This window comes from Bombyx mori, chromosome 10 (assembly GCF_030269925.1).
Source record: "Bombyx mori chromosome 10, ASM3026992v2".
Classification (NCBI taxonomy): domain Eukaryota; kingdom Metazoa; phylum Arthropoda; class Insecta; order Lepidoptera; family Bombycidae; genus Bombyx; species Bombyx mori.
Genome location: NC_085116.1, coordinates 6828648 through 6853640, shown reverse-complemented (window position 1 = coordinate 6853640; position 24993 = coordinate 6828648). Strand labels below are relative to the sequence as shown.

The 24993-nt window shown below is 37.5% G+C and overlaps 1 protein-coding gene across 8 annotated transcripts in view; it reads left to right on the top strand.

The window, feature by feature from the left end:
- LOC101742408 (diacylglycerol lipase-beta) overlaps window positions 1–24993 on the top strand; it is a 76395-nt gene that overhangs the window by 32297 nt on the left and 19105 nt on the right. For 5 of the 8 annotated variants that reach the window (XM_038013213.2, XM_038013212.2, XM_062670534.1 and 2 more), the window contains exon 2: window positions 18543–18638. In XM_038013213.2, the coding sequence (XP_037869141.1) occupies window positions 18544–18638 (95 nt within the window). In that variant the 5' untranslated portion in view covers window position 18543. Of the gene's footprint in view, window positions 1–14852; window positions 15216–15317; window positions 15340–18542; window positions 18639–24993 lie in introns of those variants that run through there. The other 3 variants (XM_062670535.1, XM_062670531.1, XM_062670533.1) reach the window with 2 other exon arrangements.

The following is a 24993-nucleotide window of genomic DNA, read 5'->3' as shown; positions in this document are numbered from 1 at the left end:
TACTTTGCAGAAAAAAAATTCATTTTTTTGTTTTAATTTTGTTTATTGCTATATTTTAGTCAACATTGACACATAAAATATAATAGATAAGATCAATATAGTAGTATTTTTATCTACAATTTTAATATTAAACGATTTTCTTGTAATTGTAAGAATGTCATCTTTATTTACTATTCACGGAAGCCATAAAAATGCCAGTTGCTGATGCAGTTGTGATGTTGTCTTTTTTTTTGTTCGTAATATCATAAAAATTCGGGTATCATTTTATTGTTTAATTTGATTTCAAGAAACCTTTTGATACTCGTAACAAAACGTCAGCGATAATAAATATAGTCTACAAAAAAAGTTTGAAAGACAGCCCCATTTATTTACAGCTTAGAATGGAGGTCCGTATACCTGCTCAGTGCTTACACAAAACGGACAATGACAATATGAATGAGGACGAACTTCGAACGTTACATAACCACATTGTGTGTTGTAGATTTTACGTAAACTTAACATCAAAAATTGATTAAATAAACCTTAGAATTCAGACAAGAAAATGCTTGTGACACAGCATTTTTTTTATAAAATCAACATTCTGTAAGCAAATAAAGCTTTGATATAAAAGCAATAATGGAACATACTCAAATGATATCGTAATTTCAGTGGAACGAAAATACCCATTTTAAGTAATATCCAACATTCGGCGGCGTTTTCATTTTCAGTTTATATTACTTTCTAAATAATAAACGAGCCGGCAGACGCCCTTGTGCCGAACCAGCTCATGTAAATTACATATTAATGTGTACTTAGTAAGCTTGATTGAATTTCAAGGTTCACATGTGAACTCTTGAATTTTTTTTTATTGCTTAGTTGGGGGACGAGCTCATAGACCACCTGGTGTTAAGTGGTTACTGGAGCCCATAGACATCTACGGCGTAAATGCGCCACCCACCTTGAGATATCAGTTCTAAAGTCTCAGTATAGTTACAACGGCTGCCCCACCCTTCAAACCGAAACGCATTGCTGCTTCACGGCAGAAATAGGCAGGCAGGGTGGTGGTACTTACCCGCGCGGTCTCACAAGAGGTCCTGCCACCAGTAGGACGCCTACTTTTCTTAACACCGAACTGTGTTTGAGATGCTTAAAAGAAATTAAAAAAATCAAAAAGGTTTTTATTCTTTATTTAGTATAAACGTAACGTCAATTACCTACGGGCTATTAAGTGATAATCGGTGTCTACGAACACCGCAACTGAATACCGACATCCATCTTGAAACATGTAATCGGAATCTCAAACGCATTGCATAACCGCTGTCCCGTCTTCAAACAGGAACGAATAAGTGCTTTGCGGGAAAAATAGGCAATATAGTGGTGCGTACTCGTGCATCTAATTGGTTTCTCCGTAAGTCAAGCGAACATTATTTATTTCGTCCTTTATTGCTTTCATTTTGCTGGTGAACTTTGGCCTTTGATTTAGCATATATTATGCAAGCAATCTCAACCAATCGCCGTCCACCCAACTTGGTGAAGGGTTAATGAAATATGCATGAAACATCGTTTATTTACGTGTAATATTCATGTTAAATATTGATTTTTTTCATTTGAGTGCCTTAGTTTTTGTATAGATTAATTTACAACGAAAACTACTGAATGGCGAAATGCAACATGATAGACCAAGAAATAAATTATCTGAAAAGATTTCTTTTCGTCTAGAAAAATTCAGAATTCAAATCTGGCGTTAGATTATTTATTATTTTTCTCTTTTCTTCTTATTTAATTTTCTCTCTTGAAGACTGTATAGCGGTGAAAGAATAGCTGAAAGGGCCGCTAAGAAACTTCTTGATTCAATTTAAAAGTATGTAACAGAACTTAGGTACATTCTTACATTCCTTTCAACAAAAATCGATAGCAGCTTTTTTTAAATTGTACTCTATGTTGTGATGGCATTGATATCAATATTGTACATTCAGATATAAGTATAAGTTAATGAATGCGATCATCTTCTATCTTCTATATATATAAAAAACGGCTGGACTGATTCGACTAATTTTGGTCTTGAATTGTTTGTGGACTTCCAGAGAAGGTTTAAAAGGTAGATAAATACGAAAAGGCTCGGAATTAAATAAAAATAACAATTTTGTTTTTCCTTTGATCTGTTCTCCGTCGGATGGATTCCTTTTGTTTATTTTATACAAAAGTTTAGGTGTTTTATTTATTATCGATTGAGGCACTACGAAGTCTGCCGGGTCAGCTAGTTAGAAATAAAAATTTACATACAGGTAAATCGGATACATTTTTTTGTACTGGTGTGGAAATTACGCCACAAGCAAAAGAAATAAGAAACACATTGTATACCAGACATACATAAGTGAAAACGAGTATGTTACATATTTTGAAAGCTTAAAAATTAAAAACGTATATAACTAAGCAAAGCAATTTGAGTTAATGAATGTTAGCGTTTCTTATTAATTAAATTAATTGGATCGTGTTTGATCTATGACGAGAAGCGTGAGTGTGTCAGGAGTCGCAGTCAATTAGGTAATTAATTAATGTTGTGACGATGATACGGCTGGAGATGGAAGAATGGCCAATTAATTAAAAAGAGTATTTTTATATCACTCTCCCAATTTGTACAGTGCCGGATTTGTGTGTTAGAAATAAAAATAACTGTTTTGTTCGTATAAATAGTTCATGTGTCTCGATTGGTGTGTGTTCACACTTGTGATACGTACGGCAACAGATACGCTGCTAATATTATCTATTTTTACTTGAGATTATGCAATTTATTTTGTGATCTTATGCAAATTGAATTAACATATTTAGTCTGAACAAATGAATAAATTTTATGTTTAAAATAAAACCGGTTTGATTTATTTTATAAAACTTTTGGCCAATGGGTATGTATGTTTGTTTGTTTTAAGTTTATTTTATACAACAGTTTATGTCTTTTATTTATCGATTGAGGCACTACGAAGTCTGCCGGGTCAGCTAGTTATATGATAATAATAATTGTTTATTTCTTCTATTAGCAAGTGCACGTAATAACAATTCAAACAAACATCTTTTGAGGTTTATAAAATTGATCTGCGCCTTTTTATTGATATTTCGCTATATCACACAGCCCACAAATGGATTAAGTTAAGCACGGGAAGTTGTAATTATTTCTAAGTATACTCGATAATTGCATTTATGTACCGATTAGATTATTACTGTGTAAATTAAGCAATCAATAGGAAATGCATTTAATGCACTAAAATTGAGAATCAGTTTTATCTACATATCTTTTCTGTTTATTTAGTTAGGGTTCAGCTACCACCAGTAGGTGGGTAGTACCTCTTGTGGTAGTAAGACCTCTTGTGAATCCGCATGGGTAAGTACCACCACCTATTTCTGCCGTGAAGCAGTAATGCGTTTCGGCTTGAAAGGTGGGGCAGCCGTTGTAACTATACTGAGACCTTAGAACTTATCTGAAGGTGGGTGGCGCATTTACGTTGTAGCTGTCTATGGGCTCCAGTAACCACTCAACACCAGGTGGGCTGTGCGCTCGTCAACCCATCTAAGCAATAAAGCAAAAAAAGGTAAGTTTCGTCTTTTTATTTACTCGTAGCGTATTCTTATTTCATCCTAGTCATAGAAAATGTAGATATTCCCCTGTTGGGAAACAAAATAAATCGTATTATATTATATTTAATTTCATATTAGATTTCAAACAAAAAATCTCAAATTCTTTATAGGTGATGGAATTTGTGGTCAATCCACGAAGTCCAGAGATTATAGACATAAGAAAGAATTCAAAAAACCCCTTCATAAGAAAGTTAAAACAATGTAATCATGAGTTAAAATAATGAATTTTAAGAAGTTAGCATATTAGGTGATAAACGGAAATGTTTTTTTCTGAATCAAACCTTATCAGTAGTTACCTAATTAAAATCTAAATTTAAGGACGGATTCCCATTATAAAAATAAAAACCTCTCAAATAAAAATAAGTCGGCTTAGAAAAAAAGACTGCCCTTCATGTAATGTTTGTCGCGGTGAATACGGATTATCACAAAAAGAGCATTAGCCTGTCGCAAATGACAAGTCGACAAAAAATGTACGAAAGACCGTATTTACTGTTATTTTTTGTTCTGAATATGAGAAATTACGGCTAATCGGTCAATTAGTTTTGGTTTTTCCTTCTTAACTCTGAAATGATTGGAATGTTTTTATCAAAATCTTATTTTATATACATATTTTTAACCGCAAATGAGAACGGAAGACTTTAAATTAAAAAGAAATTTAATTAGTTTCACACATACACACCCACACACACAAACACCCATATACACATATGCCGCAGAACCTAGAGCAGATGTGTTCTTAAATTGAGACCGTTCACCTGCAAACAAAGCACAGGGCGATCCCCCGCCAGCTGGAGACATGACTTGCGAAGAATGGCCGGCAACAAATGAATTAAGAGAACCGGAGACCAGGCTCAGTGGCACAGAGGCCTATGTCCAGCAGTGCATGGTTGTGAAGAGAGATGACAGGGAACCGGTAACCACTTAACAAGAGGTGGCCGTCAGCTCATTCATCCAAGCAACAAAGAAATAAAAAATACGCACAAAGGTATCTCCAAAATGATATAATGATCTTATAATTATAATATATAAAAGTCACCGTCGACGCCTTAGACACGTCCTTACGGATCCCTCAGATCCAATAACCTTTGCCTTAAACGATTACCGGAGCCCATAGACATGAACAACTTAAATGTCGCCACTCATCTTGAAACATGAATTCTAAGTCTCTAATTTGATACCATCATCTCGTTTTTATCAACGCACCGCCCGCCACCGGAGTAGAGTTCATCCATACTTACTTTGAGCCACTGCGTTCATCCACAGTGCGTTTCCGGCTTGGCTCTGCTCTGGCATTGTTGAAGTCCATGGGCGACGGTAGCCGCTTACCATCGGGTGGGCCGTATGCTCATCTGCCTACAAGGGCAATAAAAAAAATCTCAGTTTCATAATACAACGGTTGCTCTACAAACCAGAACGAATTACTTCTTCGGGGCAGACACAGACAGACTAGCGCTACCACACCCATGCGGGCTCACAAGATATACGACCACCAGTAAAACATAATAATATTGTAAATAAATCGTAAATAATAATATGCATACTGCTATATTCGCAAAATAAAACATGTACTTGTATTGTAAAATTCAAATCTAACACAAACATAATATTATTTCAATACGTACCAGCTGTGCAGACGATTTCGCAAGAAATCTACGCATTCCATTAGCTATACATTAGTATTTCTTTTATTTTTAAACCAATTTAATTTGAGTAGCACTAAGTAACGAATCTGAGTAATAGTAAAGAAGTTTGAGTGATAGTAGAGAATTTTTGTGTTCGACCAATTTGTATTCGCAACCGGTCTTTTTGGGCACACCTACTTTTCTAAGTACTAATTCTACCAAGATCCACTTGTACCAAATATGTCAAGGTCGCTCCTTCAAAGAAACTTAATCCTCGGAATTCATAACGTTTTCTTTATAGGTATAATTTATTCAAACAGACACAAATAAAAAAGAAGCTTATTTTTAAATACACAAACACTTATGATGTAATTTTTAGTTTTTGTTAAATGGATCTGAACAGCTTACAAGATCTTAAATAGTCAATGGTGCCCATAGACATTCCAGCGTGAATGGGGTTGGTCACAAATTGCAGACTATAGATAGTCTGGGAATTCTAGATGAGTACCCTAACTCAGCATTGGGCGATAATTGGCTTAATAAGACTTTGAGATTCCTCAAACTTCGCTGATCCCTGTAGCTATCAAAGTAAATTTAATTAGTTCCGTAACACCATACAGATAATTTCGGTAAAACTTATTCAATCGAGTCAAACAATAAAGTGGACTAATGCAATTATGCTGCCCCTTAATCCGTTCGGCCTCAACTGTCAAATTAATTTTGCGCCCGTCCAACAGGAAACGCTAACTTCATTTAACCACTCAAAGTTTTAAAATTCAATCACATATTTAGAATTTGGAAGCTAATTCGATTGTTAAGGTATTAGTGACTGCTGTAAATTAGAAATAATTTATTTTACATATTCTTTTTAATAGTATATATAGTATTATAAGCACGCACGAGTTCTATATAAACCCCTATCCTAGTTATAGATGTTGTGACTTAAGCATGTTACTGGTGGTAGGACCTCTTGTGAGTCCGCACGGGTAGGTACCACCACCCCGCCTATTTCTGCCGTGAAGCAGTAATGCGTTTCGGTTTGAAGGGTGGGGCAGCCGTTATAGCTATACTGAGACCTTAGAACTAATATCTCAAGGTGGGTGGCGACATTTACGTTGTAGATGTCTATGGGCTCCAGTAACCACTTAACAGCAGGTGAGCTCGGCAGCAACCTAAGCAATAAAAAAAAAATGTGTTCCATTTTTAAGGTAAATAGTTGTTACTAATCTGCATTTGAGACTTCGACATAAGAATATGTCGTAGTAACCTTAAGTAGCGCGGTAGTGCTTAGCGTATACTAGTAGGCTCCTGTAATAGCTTTTTAGTAGGCAGCGGCTTGGCTCTGCCCATGGCATTGCTGAAGTCCATGGGCGACGGTAACCACTCACCATTAGGTGGGCCGTATGCTCGTCTGCCTACAAGGGCAATAAAATAAAAACCTTAAAACTGGATGAGCTGTGTCTCATCTGGCAACTTACCCATAGAAAAACAAAAACTTGACCCAAATATGGAATAATTCGACTTTAACATTTTAAACACTGTCCTATATTCAGCGTTTAGCGTATACTCCTAGGCTCCTGTAATTGCTTCAAGCTGGATGAGTTGTGTCTCATCTGGCAACTTATCCATAGAAAAACAAAAGCTTGACCCAAATATGGAATAATTCGACTTTAACATTTTAAGCACTGTCGTATATTCAGAAATTGGAAATAGAGTTTTGCTCGATAGCAACCCGTTTTAGAGTCTGAATAAGCGCCTATTCAATTTTCATTATATCTTCGATACATTAGTCGTGTATATTTGCGGGGAGGGAAATCGGAATGTAAATTACTACGCCCTCCCTTAAATCTTCTGATTAAGTTCGTAGCGGGATCCTCGACGAATAACTTTCCCTCGGCTTGCTTGAACCTGATAGAGGATTTTCGTGTGGTCGCCGCTCTGGGTTTTCGCCACACAGGAGTTGCAGCATTGAGACTGAGTGACGAGCAAGTTTGCTATGTAAAAATGCTACTAATATTCATACTGCTAGTTTCTAAATATTTTCAATATTAGTACATATTGTATAATTACATTTGCGTCTATGAATGTGCTTTTATAAGCGTTCTTACAATATTTTTATTTTATTTTAAAGTTTGAATATTTTTTATTAAATCAGTGATTTAAAAAGAGAATAGATTGTACTTTGTTTTTTTTTATTATTAAATTTAAGTTTACTGCAACATAAATGTCATCGTAACATAGATAAATCTTTAAATGGCGAAGCATATTGGATTTACCACCAATTTCAAAAAGCCATATTATATATAAAAAACCTCAGCAGACTTGTTTTTTTTCTTATTCATTTTATAATTTAATTAATTTTAATTTTATAAATTAAAAAAACAAATGATTAAGAAAATTCGTCCTATCACTACTACTGAAATTTTGTGTTCTTTACAATTATTGAATTCAATATTATAAAGTTACAATGGCGTGAAGTAAACGAAGTAAAACTGCATTAAATTAATTTGCTTGTACAATGTAAGTAAATGAAGATTGACATTTCAAACTCTCTACTATTCAAACAAAGCTTTTGGTTTTGAACAAGAATTTTTCATTATTTTTTTAAAAAATTTCATTTTTAATTAATTTCATTAATTCCGGTAATCGAATTGATTTCGTTAAATAAAGAAAATGAAGTCTATATAACTCCTCGGTGTTGCTGGCCTTAGGAAGTATTTCATGCTTTGAATATTTTTTTATTGCTTATTATTGCTTATTGCTTAGACGAGTGAACGAGCTCACGACCCACCTGGTGTTAAGTGGTTACCGGAGCCCATAGACATCTACAACGTAAATGCCACCACCCACCTTGAGATATGAGTTCTAAGCTCTCAGTATAGTTACAACGGCTGCCCCACCCTTCAAACCGAAACCCATTACTGCTTCACGGCACAAATAGGCAGCGTAACCTACCCGTGCGGACTCACAAGAGGTCCAACCACCAGTAAAATTAAAGTAGAGGTAGTTATGAAATGTGTCCGGAGACGAAAATAAAAACGCGAATATAAATACAAGACCCATACAGCCTTCGTTTTATATCTTTCGTCTTTTACTCATAGCTTTATGTCCTTTTCAATATAAATTTCAAGTCATATTTTATTAGCCATTTCCTCGTTTCATCTCAAAACGATACTTAGAACGGTAGTATTGAAGTTATTACCCTTTTTAATATGATACCTAGGAACTATACTGAAAATAATGACCTGCTTTTAAAATGTAAGACATATATTCAATACTTCGAAAGATAAAACACTTAATTGCGGAAACAAAAATTAAAGTACACGAACGAACTTAAGGCCATAGATTTTTTTACTAGTTTACAAAACAAATAGAAATTCTTTATTCATTCAAAATGCTATCGAAAATACCTATTGTGGCGCTTTCTTGCTAAGAAGTGACCATCGGCTTGAAGTCGTCGTGGCCTAAGGGATTAGACGTCCGGTGCATTCGTGTTGAGCGATGCACCGGTGTTCGAATCCCAAGCGGGTACCAATTTTTCTAATGAAATACGTACTCAACAAATGTTCATGATTGACTTCCAGGGTGAAGGAATAACATCGTGTAATAAAAATCAAACCCGCAAAATTATAACTTGCGTAATTACTGGTGGTAGGACCTCTTGTGAGACCGCGCGGGTAGTTACCACCACCCTGCCTATTGCTGCCCTGAAGCAGTAATGCGTTTCGGTTTGAAGGGTAGGGCAGCTGTTGTAACTATATTTGAGACCTTAGAACATATTATTATATCTCAAGGTAGGTGGCGGCATTTACGTTGTAGATGTCTACGGGCTCCGGTAACCACTTAACACCTAAGCTCCCACCTGAGCTCGTCCATCCATCTAAGCAAAATAAATAAATTAAAATGATTCCCTAATCGTTGTTTTCATATACTTTCCAAATCATTACGCCCTATAAAGGTTAAAAATATCTTAGCCTTACATCGTGTGCTATTGAGATAAAAATAAAGAAATTTGACGCACGACTTCCAGAGGAATAGGTATTATATCATTCTCATTAAACAGTTCATTAGTCACTTCGCTAAAATTATCTTGACGTTATCATTTACGTCATTGCGAACGTTCTCAGCCGATATACGTATTATCCAGCATATAATATGTATTATAAAAGCAACTTGGGTATTCCCTATGAGTAAGTTTTTAAATCAGGTTCCTTTTTTTCAAGCCGCCTTGTTTGATTGCTTCTTATTTTATAATTGTTTAAATTTGCAGCGATCTATAAATCAGTTCTGGCATTAATAAAGAGCATAATGTTTTTTTGATGTTGTATTTTTGTTTATACTATATACATACTATTTTTAAGGACCTTATAGCTTGTAAGTATTTTATTTGTGTGGGTATTCCACTGTTGAAGAGCTGATTAGATTAGTAACGCTGTTTTTTCTAAAATGTTCTTCAAAATTATTGTAATAATACATTACATCCGCAAAAGGACTTAAGCAGAAACCGGAACAAAATAAAAATATAAACGGAGAACAATAAAGCATGAATCTATGTAAGTGTGTATAGTATAATATATTAAGCCAGAAACGTAAGAGCAGTTTGCAATCGAGGCTCCCGTTCTTTCTGTAATCTAGACCAGGCATCTCGTTAGACAACTGTTTTTTTACACTATCAAACAGAAAATGTTGATTGTAATAATTTCTCGAACGATTAATATTTTTTACTATCGTGTCTGGAATTATCTTTCCGCTTAGAAAACGGTTTCAATACAATTTACACCATGGCAGTAGCGCGTCTTTCATATTTTTGGAAAAAAATTGGTTAAGGTCGTATACAAGATTATCTTTAATTAAGCGTAAAGCGTAAAGGTTTTACACAAACTCAATTTTTTTTTGTGATATGTTTGCTGTTTCTGTTCAACGTTAGAAAATTTCAAAATTTTATATGTCGTTGAACTAAGCCTTGTGAGTGCCGGGCTCGTCCCAAAATCTTGCCTCCGCAAATTAAATTCCTGTGTAAATACCACATGTGATGTGGTCTGAGAAATTTCCGCCGTCTGTATCCATATATACATATACAACTTCTGCAAACTTTGTTTGGTCGCTACAAAAAATAAACGAAGAGGATGAATGTGCGAAATAGACTTTTATTAATATTTTTGGAACAATTAATCACTAACTGTAATTTAATTAAATTTAAAATTACTCTTTGAAAGCATACCTCATTTTCTTTTTAAGATTCCATTGATTCATTAGATATCATAATCACAATCACCAATTTAAACCCTGTGATGTCATAAGTACTGATTGAGATGACGTGTTTTGATATCGAATAGCCTAGTACCGTTTTATTACTGGTCAATATATCGTAAATCGAGTAAATAATCAAAGCTCCTTTATTCCAAAGCTTATGCCTAAACAATTAAGCATTGGACAGAGTTATATTTAGCCCAGGGTCAACAGAATTAGAAATGTTGTGTTGCGAAGGGTTACTTTCGTATCGAATAGCAGTTACGAAGATTCATTTTTAGATGGGCATGGTATGGAATTTGGGTACTTGATTTAAGATCAATAGTATAATTAGTGTTATTTCTTATACAGAAAATCCGAACTATTGGATTTTGTTTTGATCACAGCTGAATAACAGAACTAGATTCCACCTTATTTGAAAGTAGACACATTGATACGATTTATTTTCACCATCACATATTTTTTGGTAACTAGTAAGAATTATCACCTAGCTACCACAATCCCATCAATTTTAGGTGAGACGCACTACTGGGTTCCGGTTTAAAGAGTAGGATAGGGCTCTTATTGAAATATTATAATAATTCCTTTGTCTCAAGATAGGCATCGTGTGAAATACCGCTCTCGGGAATATTCCATAAAAATTAAAAGAACGCTAGTTTTAACAGAAACTCGGAAAGTTTTTAAATAATTACGTGTTGAATCGAACTTTTAATTGTTTTGTTTTTAATAAACAAGCACCAGTTCTACAAGCATAGCTTTGTTTTTTTTTTCAGAATGAAAAGCATATAGTTGAGTTCAAGGCCGTTTATTGATAGATAACGCATGGAAATGTTTTTTGACGAGTTTCGTGAATTAATATGGAAATTTGATTTTTAAATATCAAGCACCCTTACATATTATGTACATCTATTGGCAATTTATTGATATTATCAAGAAGCTATGTCTATCTCTATAGTATGTTTCGGATTTTTTTTCTTACATGAATCGTTGACCTTACCTTCTTCCTGATCCTGAGGTGGTTACGGGAGTAAATTAACTACAAAATTGACACCACTGGTTATTCTTTTATATCTATTTTCGAGGTCCTCATATTAACAATCGTCATACCTTTTAATCTCAAATTTATAATAACTTCGGGGCAGACTTAGAACTGTTGCTAACCCATTTTGACTCACAACAAACCGTACTGCCAGCATTGAAGAGAGGAAGGGACAGGAGTAAAATAATTTAGGTAGGAAACACTAAACAAGTAGCAGTTCAAGCAGGTTGGGGCCCACCTAATTTTCTGTTTCGCAGCTGGACAGACTAATATGAGGTCATTTGGTCTAAAAACTCTTTCAAATCATCTTGCTGTTCTGTAATTTCTTATTAATGATAGCGTTGAGATAATGAACAAAGAATAACCAATTCTCATATCATTTCCGGGTTGGCAAATAATTTATTATTTTAAAACGATCTCAATCAAAATAGATAAAATGTGATCGACTCGTGCTACTGTTTATTAAAAGACTACTTGAAACAATGAGTCAATGAGATGATTTGGATCGCCTTCAACGTTACGTGAGTTACACGAATGGAAGACTATGTTTATTGTTTACGTAATGCTGACATCGCTCGCTACGTTCGTTTCATAATCCGAATTTATAGTCGTATCATTGATTGTTTGACTTCGTTTTGTTGTTGCACAATCATTGTTTGGAAGAGTGGGATAAATGGGACGGGGAAACGTCATAATATTTAATATCCCGTCTGGCTTTTCTTATAAATAAAAGTAATAAATTATGTTACTGTAATTGAGGGTGTTCATAATTAGGTTGGCCACTGCAATTTCCACGTTCTCTTTTCGGCTGATTATGAAGGCTGGCAAAATCGGTTGGGTGGCTAATTGTCGGAGCATCTACGGTGACAGTAGCAGGTTTACGTTTTGGTCGATTCGACAGAGCATCATTATTTTTGTCCTACCTTTCCGAGTAATCTCGAGGGGTTATACTAGACTCTTCGAGCGAGTAGGTGAGCTCACGGGGCTCAAACCTGACGACGATATTAACACTAACCCTAGCAAGAGCAATGCTTCGCAGAGTCTATTACCAGATCGTCAACGCGCCCTACTGAGAAGATCAGGCAAGAAACTCAGTGGGCTGTGTCTGTGGGGTAATTTACTCGCCGAGCCTTTCGTCGCAAGCGATGGGTTCGACGAAAGTGATTATCGATTCTTGAGGTACTCAAAAGCACAGGATCGGCAGGATCCGAAATGACGTGCTTAGGGCGACTTCGACTGCTTACGATGCATCACTTTGGTGCGAGGTCCGCAACCCGTGATCACAATCCTCACCTTCTTGGCATTATCGAAATTCTGTCTAGATGGGCACAGGGATTGGGTGTTTGGATGGAAAATCAACAAAGGAGATTTCAGAGGACTGCTACATATACCAAACCGCAAACCAACATCTGGGGCGATAAGACTACTCAACCACTTGGCCAAAAAAAAAACTTGATTAGTTTGTAATACTTTTGTCCAACAAGATTAAGGAACACGTAACAGCGCGGTGGTTGCTTTCGTAATTATATATAAAATAAATTTAAGCATGCTTAACAATGCTAATAGTTTTTTTTTGACGTAGAATACAAAACAATTCATAAAAGTTTTTTTCCACGTTGTGAGAGAAGGGGAAAGATCAACTATCAACTTGTTTTATTATGAATGTCATTTACGTATTTAGTTAACTTGGTTTTACGCACGTTCAGTTTTTTTTTTCTGGGTGTGTTGACGTCAAAGAATTCATTAATAATTACATTGTTTCTTATCGGATTACAAAAAGGTTTTAGCTGGTCTATAGGTCATGTATTACTGTCCAACATATTACCTAGTTTGGGCAATTCAACAGCCAACCTTTGACAAAATCTACAATTGCTCTTATTTATAGGTCTGTGCTTTCTTGTGGTATTAATTTCGAATTTTAAGATTTTAGAGTTTAAAAACGGAGCTTATTTCTACAATTTTCAATTTCTTGAATACTTCTGACTACTGATGGGATAGTAGTTAAGGCTTCTGAGTATTCCGGTGCGCAGTGGGCCGCGTGGGTTCGATTCCCGTTCGGGTCAAACATTCGTGTGACAAATGGGTTTTTTTTGCATTTTGACAGGACAGGATTTCTACAATACGGAGATGTGAAAGCGGTCATTAGTATACTCTAACTTAGTATCAAAACAAGTTCAATATTTGTATTATATTAAAACAGATAGGGACCATCAGCTTGCCTATTTATATCGCGAAGCGTTTCGGGTTTGAGGGTTTGGACCGCCATTCTTAATAATAGTACAACAGAAATAAGAACCTGAACTCGTCGTGGCCTAAAAGATAAGACGTCTGATGCATTCGGGTTTACCGATGCACCGGTGTTCGAATCTCAGGCGGGTACCAATTTTTGTAATGAAATACGTATTCAACAAATGTTCCTGATTGACTTCCACGGTTAAGGAATAACATCGTGTAATAAAAATCAAACCTGCAAAATTATAATTTGCATAATTACTGGTGGTGGGACCTCTTGTGAGTCTGTGCGGGTAGGTACCATCACCTTGGCTATTTCTGCCGTGAAGCAGTAATGCGTTTCGTTTTGAAGGGTGCTGTGCTGCTCATAGATAATACACTTGTGCTGTCTGTATTCAACGGATTCCCGCGATTCTTAACAGCTCGTAGATCCATCATGTAAGACCTATCCACGTATCTTTTTTTTATTTATTGCTTAGATGGGTGGACGAGCTCACAGCCCACCTGGTTGTTAAGTGGTAACTGGAGCCCATAGGCATCTTTTTTTTTAATTGTCCTTGTAGGCAGACGAGCATACGGCCCTGCCCACCTGATGATGAGTGGTTACCGTCGCCCATGGACTTCAGCAATGCCAGGGGTAGAGCCAAGCCGCTGCCTACCGAAAACCTACAACGTAAATGCGCCACACACCTTGAGATATAAGTTCTAAGGTCTCAGTATAGTTACAACGGCTGCCCCACCCTTCAAACCAAAACGCATTAGTGCTTCACGGCAGAAATAGGCAGCGTGGTGGTACCTACCCGTGCGGACTTACAAGAGGTTCTACCACCAGTTTCTTCTGGAGTTCAGCTGTTAAACATTCGAGTAATTATTTTGTGAAATACAAAACTAATCCATTTTAAACAATCTACACCACAAAGTCGACAACAAAGTAAAACAAAGTCTCGAATTAAATAGCCGTTTTTTTTTTAATTCGATTCTGTAAGATTATTATGTAAGGACCGAGGTCACTTGTCGTTGCCTGATATGCCGCTGATATTTATCAATAAAATTATCATTGCTTTCGCCAATATCAATTAATTTACAACTCATTTTAATCGAACATTCGTTCAATAACTTTAAAAACATGTTCTCGATTCTTCTGCTTCATGGCATTTTTATTTTTACGCTTAGTAATATTCATAATTTATTTGTTCGTTCATTAAGTTCGCAATGAGAAAATACTCGTTTAAGAATTAAGTGAGATCCATCAGTTAACTAGCGTAGAGCACTGCTTAATAATCACAATGAGGAGAGGATTATGATTGTTATCGTTACCAGTAATGAATGGGATCTAAGTCGGAAATATTCATCACAACTGCCAAACCCTGATGACTGTGATCAAAATAGTGAGAAAACAAAGAGAAGAGAGAACTAATTAAAAAAAGACGCAGTATCTTCTGGCCAGTATTTGCTGTAGCTGTGTAAGTGAATGCATTACAGGTTTTTGAAATCAGGTTAAACAACTGCTATAACAACGGCCGTCTGGTGTAGTGGTAAGTGACATGGTCACTACACAAGGAGGTCGCGGGTTCGAATCCCACCAAGGTAAGATACTTGTATGATAAATATAAAAATCTCTTTTCCAGGGTTATGAATGTACATTAAATATATTATGTATGTGTATAATAAAAATCTTACATTTATTTCCTTTATCTAGTACATGTAACACAAGTTCTTTACCAACTTAGTACGGGATCAGTTAGCACGGCGTGATTGTTAGTAAATATTTATTATTATTATTATTATACTGTGAACAATTTTTAATGTTCATGGAAAAACTCGCCGTTTAATAATCGAGTTTGGTTACTTTAGGCCCGTTTATTGTAACATGTCGCTACCGTGACACACTATCCGCGAGTCACTCTAGACCTGGCTCCAACGAATTTCTACTTTTATTAGACTTAGGACAGTTTCTCGTTGCAAAAAATGACTATACCCAAAAAGGCAGTCAAAACCGGATTCAAAGAATTAATAGTGCGTTATTCCAGAACATTTTATTAAAGAGTTAATAAGCATCGAATAAAATAGCAACTTCGATTAATTTTGTATCAATATCATCATTAGTTGTAAGGTTGTTGGACATAAACCTCCTTCTACGCTCGCCATATCAATTCGTTATCAGTCTTGTAAAATTCGCAATAAACACTAGATACGATATAACGAAAAACAGTACTATATTATTAATCTAAATACCAGAAGCAACTCAAACTTCGTACCAGTTGAGACAATATTAGAACAACAGCAAAAAAAATTTGGAAACATAAACAACCCATTCCCGTTATTTTTTGAGTGAATGTATACCGAATTCCTAAAATGAGTCCTGTACCATTTCATAATCGGGCTAATTAAATTGCATAATTATGTATCACTGAAAATAGTTTTCGTTCAATTTGAAATAGCCGCGTTGATATAATTTTCCAGATTTGAAATATATCGAAAGTTATTTGATTAAAAAAAGAAAAGGAGGAGCATTTATATTTCGAATATATTATTCGTTATTGTATAACACAAACAACCAAACAATTGTTCAGCAATGGCATTAAGCCCAATAAAGACTAAAATAAAATAAAAAAACTAGGACATTGTAAGAAGACTGTTGGCATAATTTTACTTACTGCCTTTTGCAGATTTTATGTAACGTGTCATCACTGAGTCGACAATTAAAATGAGTTATTTTACGAGGTGCACCAAAAAGATGAGTTAACAATTTGTACTCTTGCAACAACATTCGCCTTAAGCTTTGAACACATTTACTTACCGCTAATATGGTGTCATTTCAGTACTTTATAATTTTTGTTCACGTAAGACTGGTCCATTTTGGGTAATACTTATAACTTTTTTTTTAAACTGACCATAATGAGTATCAGTTATGCAACTATTATAAGCATTATTTTACTTTGAGTTATGTATTAAAGAATTCCTTTCACACAAACAGACACCAATGATGAAATATGTTTTTTGGGCAGTTATTTAGCCTTATTTGTCAGAGAAGAGCATACTAGTAAAACTATCTAAAATTTGTTCGGCTTCTTAGGAACTCCGTTTCTTGATGAAGTTAGTACTGAAATCGAATCTAGCAGAATCTTATCAAATTATGGTTTGTCGTGGACGGAAAGTCTGGAAATAAGCGCTGAAGTGCACTCAAACGAGATCTACCCCAAGCTTTCATGTGGATCACATGAAAACAAAAAGTGAATCATAATTTTCGAGGACAATGTTTTTTTTTTATTATATTCTACAGATTGATTTTTTTCCTACGCTAAGAGCCTTTTTTTTTTTTTTTGTGAGGAGGAAATCGCCGGACTTCCGCCCTTCACTGGGGATGAAGGGCGGGGCATGTCGGAGTCGAACCGACTAAAACCTCCTGTCTCTCACCAACCAACGTCCAAACCTCGCATAAGACAAAACTCATGAAAAGGCAAAGGGGGGAAAGTGAAGCGTTTAGTGCGGAGCACATCTCTCCCATCACCCTCCCCCTCGGGACGCCGGACTGGCGGTCGTCGGCGCCACGACCACCAGCCCTCTTGGTCGGCAGGCTATCCGAAGCCCGCCTAGATGGCGCCGGTTAGAATGGTCTATCCTACGGAATACCCCGCTGGGTCAGAACCAGCGTGGGTTGAGGATAACCGGCCTTCCATCACCCGGATGCTCATGCATAAAACGCGTGCAGAGCAGCTTGCACGTCGTCTTCTTAGGCCCCCTTCGCCGGTCCCCAGGCCGACATGTGAGGGGACCCGAAACACTTAGAGGGCCAGGGCTTGGGCGATATCCGCCTCCCTGGCCCCCGCTCGACGGCGGCGGGCCTGTGCGTCTCTCACGCGCCCCGCCGCCTCCTTCTGCGAGATGGTGCACTCGCAGAAGTCGAGCATCGCCTTCCACGACTCGTCGTCACCGAGCATCGATGCCACAACACTCGGCAACGACAAGTCGTTTCCTATTTTTGCGACGAGGACACGGCGCCACCCCTCCCATGCGGGGCAGGCGACGAGCGTGTGCTCCGCCGTGTCCAAGTCGCAACCACAATGGTGGCACTCTGCCGTCGGCTCGGCTCCGATCCGGTGCAGGAACTCACCGAAGCAACCATGCCCAGTGAGCACCTGCGTGAGCCGGAAAGTGAGGCGTCCTCTGTCACGATTCACCCAGTTCACAAGAACCGGGCGAATCGCCTCGACGGTCCTACGACGCTAACAACCTAGGACCTATTCCCGCTACGTTCGGAGACTGGTTAACGAGTTAACGATTTACCTGGTCTCAAATGGTCACTGAAATCTAGAGATACCTCAAACCTCGAGACAAGAGGTCTAAGTATCAATAATAATTGTGTTTTATAACGGTTGTCCCACCCTTCAAATCGGACTGCATGGCTGCTTTGCGGCAGTAAAAGGCATCATCATCATCTTAGGCCTTACAGCCCAGGGTGGGCCTTAGCCCAGTAAAAGACAGTGTGATAAAACTTACCCGTGCGGTTTACAATATGTCCTACACTTTTGGACACACCTTAAGCTTTTTTATACGATGCGTGCGTATGGGAGGTTAAGTACAAATTTCCTTAAAAAGCGTAGCATGGCCCGGTATGAGTATACCTGTAGTTTTGTAAAACTTACCCGTGTGCGTATGAGAGGTCAAGTACAAATTTCCATAAAAAGCGTAGCGTCGCCCGGTATGAATATACCTACCTACCTGTAGTTTTATCGTTTTTGGCCACGACAGCTAAAAAATTGAAATTTACTATATTATTTTGTTCACAGAATGCCGGCGCTCCGTCTTCTCGGACGCAAATGGCTGGCAGCCTCGGATGATCTCGTCTTCCCAAGCATTTTCGAATTACTCTTTCGATTCGTGTGGTACGTACTAATATTATTTTTATTATTTACTACCGACCCGCCCTCGCTTCGCTTCGGAAACTGTAATTTATTATTGACTTCTCCACTATTTGTTATTATATGTTATTATATATTCATATATATTTTATATATGTGATTATACATATAAACCTTTCTCTTCAATCACTCTATCTATTAAAAAAACCGCATCAAAATCCGTTGCGTAGTTTTAAAGATTTAAGCATACATAGGGACAGACAGATATAGGGACAGAGAAAGCTACTTTGTTTTATACTATATAGTGATGGTAGAATATGGACTACCTTATCCTTATTGGTCACATATTGAGAAAGCCCGATACCCACCTATCATAGAGAGCACTGACCTGGGAAGTATGTGACAAAAGGAAGAGAGGCCGCCTCAGAAAAACTTGGCGTCGCTCGGTGGAGCAGGAGCTAGGTGTCTTGGGTATGACGTGGGAGGTGCTAGAAGAGACTGCCCAAGACCGATGTAAATGCAAGGATTTGATTCGAGCCCTACATTCTAGGAGAGGGTAATAGGAAAGAATGATGATGATGATGGACAACCGTTCTGCCTGTAACTTAAATCATTTAGTTTAAACAACTTAATTCCCTTACAACTATTTCGAGGGGTGAAAGATTATTTGGTTTATGCAACACTTCGCTTAATACGCGACATTTATCTTTGTAATTAAAGGTGTGTTTTATTTGGTAGTTGCAATAGATTGATGATTTTAATTTAACTTCAATTAAGTTGACACCATTAAAGTTTTTTTTTTGTTATTGTTAATAAGGCAAATATCTGTGAGCAACTCTTCTAGGATTTTCTATGCGAACTAAAGTCGCGTGACCTTAGTTACGCTGTCATTGTATAGTACTGGTGGTAGGACCTCTTGAGAGTCCGCGCTGGTAGGTACCACCACCCTGCCTATTTCTGCCGTGAAGCAGTAATGCGTTTCGGTTTGGAGGGTGGGGCAGCCGTTGTAACTATACTTGAGACTTTCGAACTTATATCTCAAGGTGGGTGGCGCATTTACGTTGTAGATGTCTATGGGCTCCAGTAACCACTTAAGACCAGGTGAGCTGTGAGCTCGTCCACCCATAGAAGCAATAAAAAAATAATAAAAAAAGTTCATTTAAATTATAAAATAGTTTTTACCGGCTAAACGGTTTCTAATTATGCAGTATCCTATCAGTTATGGTAATTTTTCCTAATTTTAAATTTTAAATGGCTCTCACGTAAAGTTGCAAAAATGTCGCTTAAACAAAATAGCCTTTCACCTCTCGATTTGATTAATGCGAAAAAACAATATTTTTTATTATTAATTAAAATATATATTATTAATTTTGTTATAAAACTACAAATAAATAATTATAAAACCACTCGTCTGGCGTTACCGACGTCACAATCCTCTGTTCATAATTAATTTGTCCATGACAATAAGTAGATAATACCTACGATTACAATATTCTATATCACAAGGTACCTACCTACGTTATTAGTCTCAGCCCGGGTTTCGGTAGGTAGGTACCAAATTTTCCATGTAAATATGTATATAACATGTCACAAAAGACATCCACAAGGGTGGCGGTAGCATCTTGTAATAAATACTTAACCCCAAGTCGAGCAGTATTTTTCTTCTTAATCATTTTGCGCCTTTGAGACCGAACCTGCTCATTACGTAGTATTTTTGGAGGTTAATTTAGTTTGCCTCACCACTTCTCTTCACCTATTTCTATTTGCTAATAGTTTTTTGCGCTCATTAACTAGGCCTTTCAAAGCAGACTCTTGATCTTGTCATGTATTTGGTGACCACCAATGTGCATTCATCACATTTGATTATTTTTTTTTGGTTCCTACCTAAGCTGAGAGCCTTGAGAGGCTATATCAGCGTAACCTTAACTAGTAGGTGAGCTCACGGGGCTCAAACCTGACGACGTTGCTAACACGAACCCTAGCAAGAGCTGTGCTTCGGAGAATCCACCACCGGATCGGTAACGCGACCCACTGAGAAGATCCGGCTAGAAACTCCGTGGGCTGTGTCTGAGGCTTAGTTTACTCGTCGAGTCCTTCGTCGCAAGCGATGGGTTCGACGAGAACGATAACCGGTGCTTGAGGTACCTAAAAGCACCGTGAGTGGATCGGGAGGATGCGAAATGACGTGCTTGGGGCGACGTCGACTGCTTTCCATTCTGTCCGCAGGATCGGGAATGTAGTTACCGGCGGTCACGATATGAAGGTTCTCGTGTCGTGCCGCTTTATTGAAGTGGTCACATTTGAGAAATAGGACGGTCGCTATGAAAATGCAATTGAGACTTCAACCTCATTTCTCAAAGTGATGTTGACGTTGTTATCTGAATATACGTTCCACCGCGATGATGACGATAACGATCACGAGTTTATTCAAATAAATATTATTCTAATACAGTACAATCTGAAATATTTTATAATTATCTTAACCTCGCTCGGTACTTTGTAACAGAGCGCCTCTTTTCCTTGTTGAATAGAATTTAATAGCAAAGAAAAAATTAAACTTATAAATAACATAATAGACATTGAATACAATACCAGAATATCATTCAATACCAAACAGACAGTGTTGGTACGAGAGTTCGTTGCAATAATAGAACTTTCATTTGACTATACATAATTGAAAAGGCAATATAGGCAATAGTACATAGAGCCTTGTGTGTATGTATATAAATGTCAACGGCTATATTACAAACAGTCTACAGAGTAACCCGTCACCGACCTCACTTGTTGATCCACATTAATATGAATGAGCTTTCACTCAATATCGAGAGTCTGTACCGCACTTGTCTCCAGCCGACCTTGTTGTCTCCCGCCCGATTGCTCCATAATGACTTTTAAATTGTTTTCGTTCAGCAAATTGATTGGGACGGAATACCTTGAAATTTAATCACAAAAATTTGGTTACGTCATGATTAATTTTGATTTGTTCGATACGCAGTGGCTTGGTTCTGCCCTTGGCATTGCTGACGTCCATGAGCGACGGTAGCCACTCATCATCAGGTGGGCCGTATGATCGTATGTCTACACAGGATATAAAAAAAAATTGCAATGGGATCGATGTTTCTACTTGGGTTCGTCATATCTGAAGACATGCATCCCGTAATAAAAATTATATGAGATACGGCTGTAATAAAAACCGTATGACAGAAGCAGACAGTATGATGCCACGGTGGTGAATACCTACATCTTGAATTTCAACATTACCGTAGCGGAAAGTTAATCCGAACGATAAAGCGAAGATCGTCGTGGCCTAAAGGATAAGACGTCCGGTGCGTTCGTATGTAGCGATGCACCGGTGTTCGAATCCCGCAGGCGGGTACCAATTTCACATAATTTGTTATGTGAAAGTCAATCGTGAACATTTGTGTTCACGATTGACTTCCACGGTGAAGGAATAACATCGTGTAATAAAAATCAAACCCGTGAAATTATAATTTGTGTAATCACTGGTGGTAGGACCTCTTGTGAGTCCGGACGGGTAGGTACCACCACCCCGCCTATTTCCGCCGTGAAGCAGTAATGCGTTTCGGTTCGAAGGGTGGGGCAGCCGTTGTAACTATACTGATACCTTAGAACTAATATCTCAAGGTGGGTGGCGACATTTACGTTGTAGATGTCTATGGGCTCCAGTAACCACTTAACATCAGGTGGGCTGTGAGCTCGCCCATCCATCTAAGCAATAAAAATAAAAAAACTACCGAGCGGGTGTTCTTGCTTGGTACATATAACGACAGTCCCTATTCAAGAATGGAACGAGGGCGACAGCTAACCTTTTGAGGTCCAGTGTCCCCACGTATTGGACATATAATCCTAAATTACATTAGCATTTGGACCGCAAAGGGTTAAGTGTTAAGTGAATTTATGATGAGGAAACTGTGACAACGGATGGATATTTGGCGATAAGCTTAAGGGATTAGATGCTCGGTATACTCGTACCAAGTCCCGTTCCATTCCACTATTTTTTACAACTTCGTGGGTGGTGTTCTTACATGTAGCTTCTGTTTGCGCCACGTTTAAGAACAAGATAGGCTACCATAGCCATATTAGAGCGCATGTGAGGCGCGGACATTAGCTATTAAGTTAAGTTAAGTCTAGTCTGATTGGTGGAACTCGGTGGGGCTTAGTCGGTAGTCGGTTCTGCAATACCGGACTTGCGGGGCTGGGGGAATTGGAAGAGGAGGGGTATCTCAGTCTCCTTCTTTTTCTCTGAAAGCGCCAGAGCTCAATATCCGGTCTGTTACCCCCCTCGATCGGGTATCTGTAAACGGATACTCCAGCGTTACAAAAAACGTACTGTTTTTCTAACAAAATAGATACTTAATAGATGTTGACGATCGACATCCACGTTGAAAGAATAACATAATAACAACGTATAACAAAAATCAAACACAAAAAATTCTAATTGCGTAATTACTAGTGGGGACGGCGGATTTGCAAATGATGCTTACGTATAACGTATATTATCCATGATCCCATTAATTTAGAAATGCCCAAACCATGACATTGTATATCTATCATAATAAAGAAACTATTTTGGATACAACGATACTATATTTATAGTAAATAAACGACTAAACTAAATTTACTATTTAAAATAACCTGTACGCAATGGTTCTTTTGGCTCTTATCGAAAAAAATATACAAATTTTTCGACTACGACCTAAACATTGAAGTTTGCGAAATTAACTTTAGCTATAATTTCTTTTAGTTAAACCAACACGCCGCTAGTGTTTTTTGTTTAATATGACCCGAGAATATGCGAGAACGTATTTTACACGCGTGCGAACACATTGAGAGTTCGAATGTCACGTGGCAGAGACATTACTGAAGGCAACAACCGGCACGCTATCATAGAAGTTGACGAAAAACTTGTTGTTTACCTTCAAAAAGTTGATAACAAAAAACGGTGTTCGTCGAATACCAATCATGTACGCGTAAAATGTGCGAAAAAATATGGAAAAAAACAAAGAATCACGATATTTAATTATGCAGAAACGTGCGTTACGGGCGCCGACTAACGATGCATATTATTTTATTCACGTAGTTACAACGGCACGGCAAGCCGTGAATACAAGAAAACCCTTTCATTTGTACTCTTCATACTGGTGGTAGGACCTCTTGTGAGTCCGCGCGGGTAGGTACCACCGCCCGGCCTATTTCTGCGGTGATGCGTTTCGGTTTGAAGGGTGGGGCAGCCGTTGTAACTATACTGAGATCTTAGAACTTATATCTCAAGGTGGGTGGCGCATTTACGTTGTAGATGTCTATGGGCTCCAGTAACCACTTAACACCAGGTGGGCTGTGAGCTCGTCCAACAATCTAAGAAAAAGAAGAAAAAAAACTTCAAATGTCGTCCATTTTTCACACGACAGCCTTTTGTTTTCCCTTTATGTTTTCATGCGGTAATAGCATTGAGACCCGCGCCGGGCTGGGTATGTTGTTTTGCTCGTTCTTCCTTTGATAATATTCAAAGACAGCAGACAGAGTGACTCTTAAAACTTCAATTTATTAGACTAGTAGAATGTTCTAAAGATCATCATTCGATAATTTTGTCTCAGTCAACAACAGTCAGTTCAAACCGAAACGCATTACTGGTTCACGGCAGAAATAGGTAGGGTGGTGGTACCTACCCGTCCAGACTCACAAGAAATCCTACCACCAGTTTAATAATAGTAAATTTAAATATAATAGTAAATTTCGTAATAGTAAACCTCAAATGTAATAAATGTACCACAGCGACGGCCATAAAGAAATTTGTTTAAAAAATCATATTTTCAGTTGTACTTACTACATGATCTTTTTATTGCTTCAAGGTTCACCACACCAGCAAGCACGTGGCCTGTTTTAAGCATAAACTTTGTTTTTTCTTCAAAACCTACCCTTACAACCTACTATTTTAAGTTAATATTTAATATTTGGTTACTTTCGATATTTTGTTGCAAATTCAGAGATTGATTAACTAAAATAACTACGGGAACGGCTTGTTTACATCCCGCATTATATAAAGTTTTGTGCACGCGTAGCTAATAATAGTTTCAGTTTATAATTAGTTGTATTCCATTAACGTAATGTAGCCTTCAAAAGTTATTTCGTGAATAACGTGACCATTATAATTGTTTCCGGTAAACAAAACTTTTGGTGAGCTTTATGATTTATATGTGTTATATGAACGAACTTACACCTTACCTGGTTTTAATTGGTAGCTTTATTGCCGCCACTAAACCTAATGTATTAACATGAGATGAAGTCTCAATTGTATTGTTGCCTCAACCCTTTAAATTTGAATGTATGACTACTTCGCGGCTGAAATAGCTTGAACCCT